The 5,796-nt window shown below is 38.6% G+C and overlaps 1 protein-coding gene across 1 annotated transcript; it reads right to left on the bottom strand.

The window, feature by feature from the left end:
* Nucleotides 1–271: 271 nt before the first annotated feature.
* Nucleotides 272–3,849, bottom strand: LOC126763346 (proton-coupled amino acid transporter-like protein CG1139). The gene is made up of 8 exons (XM_050480747.1): nucleotides 3,776–3,849; nucleotides 3,538–3,688; nucleotides 3,361–3,482; nucleotides 3,063–3,289; nucleotides 2,871–3,001; nucleotides 2,622–2,800; nucleotides 612–781; nucleotides 272–522 (listed from the first exon to the last, which is right to left on the bottom strand). The coding sequence occupies exons 1-8, from the start codon at nucleotides 3,847–3,849 to the stop codon at nucleotides 272–274; spliced, it is 1,305 nt and encodes a 434-aa protein (XP_050336704.1).
* Nucleotides 3,850–5,796: the final 1,947 nt, after the last annotated feature.

The raw sequence follows: 5,796 nt of genomic DNA, 5'->3' as shown, positions 1-5,796 counted from the left end.
GATGGTTGGTTGCATGTCGCAAGGTGCGCACCGCGACAACGTGCCGCAGCGCTTGGTGCGAGGACACTGGTAGGTACAAAATGTAGCTAATAAATTTCTCGCGCACTCACACCGCCGCCGGCTGTGCTGGACACAAGCCACACAGCGGACAATTTTATTGATTTTCTTAATAAAAAAACATAAACACAAATGACTTTGCATTACTTGCAACATTTATTATTATCGATTGCGATTATTTTTCACTTAGCAGCGCAGTCGGCGCAATTCAGCCTCATTGCTGTAGTTGGTAATTTGCATAGAGGTCGCTGAGCGAGAACCAAGTGCCTATAGCGCCGCCGATAAAGCCAAAGACCATCAAAGCCATATCTTGCCACAAGTAGATCTTGTAGGGTCCAAAACCCTGGCCGTAGCGCAAGCAAAAGTCCATCAAACCGGGGAAGATCAAGCCGAGATAGGAGAGCGAGAAGGAGCCAACGAGCGAGAGTATCAATGCCAGGTGTGAACTCATTACGGCGGCGAGCACTGAAATGTTTTTTTGTCAAAGAAATTTAAATTTTTTTTTTTTAAGTTAATTTTTCTCCACTGAAAGCTTTGTGGAAGCAAGCACTTACCCGCGCCCAGCACAATGGCGATACGTAGCACGTACTCCAAGGGGTGCGAAGGCTTCAAATTCATATATTCCGAGTAGCGCCGCCAACACACCTCGATGGTTATGTAACCTTGTAGTGCAAACGATAAAAATATGGCAACTGCAAACATTAACCGGGCCAAGCGAGGGAAGCTGCAAAATTATAGAAGGGATATCGAGACTCTCTTCTTTATAAATTACTTACACCAGCATAATGAAATTGTTCGGAGATGGTTGGTATAATATTCGGTTAAGATAAGATTTTTTATTGAAAATTCTAAGAAAAAATGCGCTATAGAACCCGCAGAGGTGATCTGGTGATTGATGCCCAAAACACAATGAAATTATGGAGGGATCACTTCTTCATTCCCGACAGATTCCCAACAGATGGCGTTGGAGCAGACGTCTGAAGAACATTAAAGCGGTGGAGACGACGAATTGCTGGGCTATTCCAATACGGCGGCGAAGAACTGATAAGCTTCCTTGTAGAATATAGTCGGACGAAAGCATGGGAATATACGTTTGTTTTGACCAATCTACAAAAAGGGAAGTCCCAGAATCTGCGACAACTAGCGTGGAGTAAGCCTCCTCAACAGCACATATAAGGTTCTAACAAGCGTGTTTCTTCAAGCCTGGAAATTCAACAACTGACCAGATATTCAACATGCACCAAATCTTAAAACAGATCTCTGAAAAGAAGATCGACACACACCACATCTTCGACGACTTTAAAGCTATTTTTGACACCACAAAAAGGAGCTGCCTTTATGCCGCTATGTCCGAATTTGGTATCCCCGCCAAACAAAAACTAAAACTGAGGTTGGGCAATACGAAAATCTCAGTCAACATTGGGAAGGGCAATACCCCATTGTACGACTTCTTCAGTATACTGCTGGAGAAAATAAATCGAGCTGCAGAGCTGAATAGAGAAGGTAAAATCTTCTATAAGAGTGTACAGTTACTTGAGTACGCCGATGATATTGATATCATTGGCCTTAGTAACCGCGGCGCTAGGGTCTGGTAGTTAACAAGGGAAAGACGAAATATCTCCTGTCATCATATATATATAAACAAATAGTCGATGCATTCGCATTTGGCTCCCACATCACTGTTGACAGTCATAACCCCTGATTGTCTATAGCAAATAAATTTTCTGGCAAAAAACTGAAGATTAGCTTGTGAAAATCGACTGTACCAGATTTTTTCAATAAAGACAAGGGTTTTTATAAGATAGGCATTATGAATATGCCTTCAAACTAGCAAGATATTAGCGAACAAAATGGTGAATATTTGAGTTATTCTAAGTAGAACTAAAACTTCAATTTAATACAAAAAATAATGGGTTTCCATTTTCTAGACCATATAGACATACTATATATGTCCCATGTCCCAAGAGATAGATCATTAACAATAAGACTTTGCTTCGTTTTCGTCGAATAATTCTCAATTCACTAAAGTTGTGTTTCTATTTTAGGTTTTATCCAACCTCCGCTCTAGGAAAGATACAAAGAGCCTGAATAATCTGAACAATTGCTGTATTTGAAAAATTGAGAAAGAGCAACAAGAAGAGATGCAAGAACTGCCATTTCATCCAGAAAAAACAACGGGTTAGTGTGGTTTGTAGGCCGGTGGAATCATCGGTCCATAATTCTTCAAAAATTATACTGACCAGAACGTTACCGTTAATGGCGACCGTTATCGAGCCATGCGAACCACCTTTGTTCTCGTGATCTTGGCGACATTTTGGTGGGCAGATAACTTCAGTTATGATCCGGTCGACTAGCCACCAAGATCGTGTGATATCACACCGTCAGACTTTTTTCTGTGGGAATATGTAAAGTCTAAAGTCTATGCGGACAAACTCGCTTCGAATCAGGCCTGGAGCAAAACTTGGACAATCTGAGACGTAGATAACTTGCCAAAGATTATCATAACTACTTCAGTTCTATAAAACAAACAAATACAATTCTCATATATAAGTCAACACACTTACAAATCCTCCATCGGTAGATTTGAGGTAATGCTGTCCTTGACTTTCTCACCATAGCGCCAGTAGCCGAAAAATGCAATTAGTACATATAATATTAGAGAGGTGACTAAGCCCATATTCAATATGCCATTTAAACCCAAGTAATCCCTCGGCGATTTCATTTTAGCTTCAATGGATATGATCTGCAAAAGTTGAACACTTAATTATAAATATACTTGTATCTCTAAGTTGAAAACAAAAATTTTAACAGACCACGCCAACAGATTCGATGGCAAAGAGCACCGTGCCGAAGAATAGCGGATACGATTTCAAGTCACCAAAAGCACTACGCTCGGCCAACGCAGGTAATCCCGTGAAAATGTAAGCGAATATAATGATGAAACCTGCAAAGCATTACTTCTGCATCAATTCCATCAAAATCACAACCGAAAGTCTACTCAATACTAAAGCAAATCATGGCGTCGGCAAACGCATTGAACGGCACCAGATTCCGCAGATCGCGCACAAAATAAATCGCCGATAACGGTAAAGATAGTGCGAAGATATAAAAGCGTGTATCGATTTCGTAGCCATAAAAGTCGAGCAACTCTTTCAGATTGTCGGCAATGAAGACGACGTAAGCGCAGCAGACGCCAAAATGATAGAACGCCAATACGAAGTCGATCGTCGAGCTTAAAACAACAAAATATTACACACATACAAAGAAAAATATATATTTTTGCATTCAAAACTCCATACAAACCGCGCACTTTCGCTCAAGAAGCGCAAGCATTTCGGTCCCGACTGCAGCGCGAACGCCATCGAGTCTGGATAGTTCAAACGCGGCACACGCTTCCGCTTGCTCAGCTCGTACATGCCACGCAACTGTAAGCAGCGGAAGTTTAAATTTATCAATCAAAGTTAGAATGCGCTCATTTACCAACACATGCAGCGCGAATATAACGATCGCGCCGATCAAGGCGGTGCTGATCAGGCCGTTCAGCCAACCAGCCGCTTGGAAGGCTTTGGGCATGGCCAAGCAGCCAATGCCGATGGAGGCCTTCAGCAGGCTGATGTAAACTTCGAAATTACTGAAATTTATTTCCGCTTTTCAATCTTATTTATTTATTTATTTTTTTTTTGGTTTATTTTTGTAATTTTGGTATACTCAAGCGTACCTCATGGGATTCACGACCTTACGATGCTGGTATGGATCGTAGTCTTCATTTACGCTGTTTTGTGTTTTGTCCATTTCATTAAATTGTTTTTTCATGCCGAGAGCAGAAATGTTTTGCAGAATTTATTATAAACAATTTTTAGAATTTCAGCTGTCAGTTATGTTTTTGAGGCGAATTCGTAAGATTAATCGATTTGGTAACATAATTATCGATTGTAGTTAAGTTTTGATTTTTATGATTTTACAACAATAAATGTGTAGTTAAAATAATTTTGTTACATTGCTTTTGCAAATACCAAACTAAATTCTTTACGTCTTCCTAAAACTTATAATGATTCTTCATTAGCTTTTTGAGAGATTTTATCTTCGAAAACCCTTATATCATAAATTGTCATGCATTATGACGTTAAAGATTTTAAAAAAAATTTATTAAAAAAAAATTGTCAAATTTTCAAAAATGAAAAAAACATAAAACAAGTAAGGAAGGGCTAAGTTCGGTTGTCACCGAACATTTTATACTCTCGCATGATAAAGTGATAATCGAGATTTCATTATACGTCATTTACATATTTTTCAAATACCGTATTTGTGTAAAGTTTTATTCCGCTGTCATCATTGGTTCCTAATGTTTATACTCGTATTATACAGAGAAGGCATCAGATGGAATTCAAAATAGCGTTATATTGGAAGAAGGCGTGGTTGTGAACCGATTTCACCCATATTACCGAATTTCGTTGAAATCGGTCTAGTAGTTCCTGAGATATGGTCTTTGGTCCATAAGTGGGCGACGCCACGCCCATTTTAAATTTTCCAAAGAAGCCTGGGTGCAGCTTCCTCCTGCAATTTCTTCCGTAAAATTTAGTGTTTTGTTTTTCAACATAACCTTTATATGGGAGATGGGCGTGGTTATTATCCGATTTCTTCTATTTTTGAACTGTATAGGGAAATGCCTGAAGAAAATGACTCTGTGGAGTTTGGTTGACATAGCTATAGTAGTTTCCGAGATATGTACAAAAAACTTAGTAGGGGGCGGGGCCACGCCCACTTTTCCAAAAAAATTGCGTCCAAATATGCCCCTCCCTAGTGCGATCCTTTGTGCTAAACTTCACTTTAATATCTTTATTTATGGCTTAGTTATGACACTTTATAGGTTTTCGGTTTCCGCCATTTTGTGGGCGTGGCAGTGGGCCGATTTTGCCCATCTTCGAACTTAACCTTCTTATGGAGCCAAGGAATACGTGTACCAAGTTTCATCTTGATATCTCAATTTTTACTCAAGTTACAGCTTGCACGGACGGACGGACAGACGGACGGACGGACAGACAGACATCCGGATTTCAACTCTACTCGTCACCCTGATCACTTTAGTATATATAACCCTATATCTGACTCTTTTAGTTTTAGGACTTACAAACAACCGTTATGTGAACAAAACTATAATACTCTCCTTAGCAACATTGTTGCGAGAGTATAAAAATCGGCCCACACCGAGATTAGCAGGGATAGTTGTCAAATTAATTGAAGTTTTTTTTTGAGGAAAAAAAAAATGGCGAACTTCCAAAAAAAAAATGACGATTTTGCTTAAAAAACCGATTATTTTATATAATTGATCGTGTTAAATTTTTTTCGTGTATTTTTTCGAAAAGTTCATTCAAAAACAAAAATTTAAAAAAAAGGTCCCCAAAAGTCCATTTCTACAAAAGTTATGGCTATTTGAAAATAAAAAAGCCATTTTTTTGAAAAATTCATAACTTTTTTAAAGTTGGACAAAAAATTTTGAAAAAATTCTCAAAAATATTTTTCAAAGGGTAGAAAAGGATGGATAAGTTTCAGAAAAATCTAAAGGGGTCGGGTTCAAAAGTGGTCGATTTGGTATGGAATACCCCATATGTTACCGAAATTTTGGAGACACAATCTCTAAAAATAAGACAAATACCTAGAAAATAAGATAATCAATAATATTATTGGATTTGTTAGATTGAAGGTAAGATCGAACGTCAGATGAACACACATTGAATGCCA

The sequence above is a fragment of the Bactrocera neohumeralis genome, chromosome 6 (assembly GCF_024586455.1).
Source record: "Bactrocera neohumeralis isolate Rockhampton chromosome 6, APGP_CSIRO_Bneo_wtdbg2-racon-allhic-juicebox.fasta_v2, whole genome shotgun sequence".
NCBI classification, from domain to species: Eukaryota; Metazoa; Arthropoda; class Insecta; order Diptera; family Tephritidae; genus Bactrocera; species Bactrocera neohumeralis.
The sequence above is the reverse complement of the archived record's forward strand: the minus strand, read 5'-3'. Positions and strand labels throughout refer to the sequence as shown.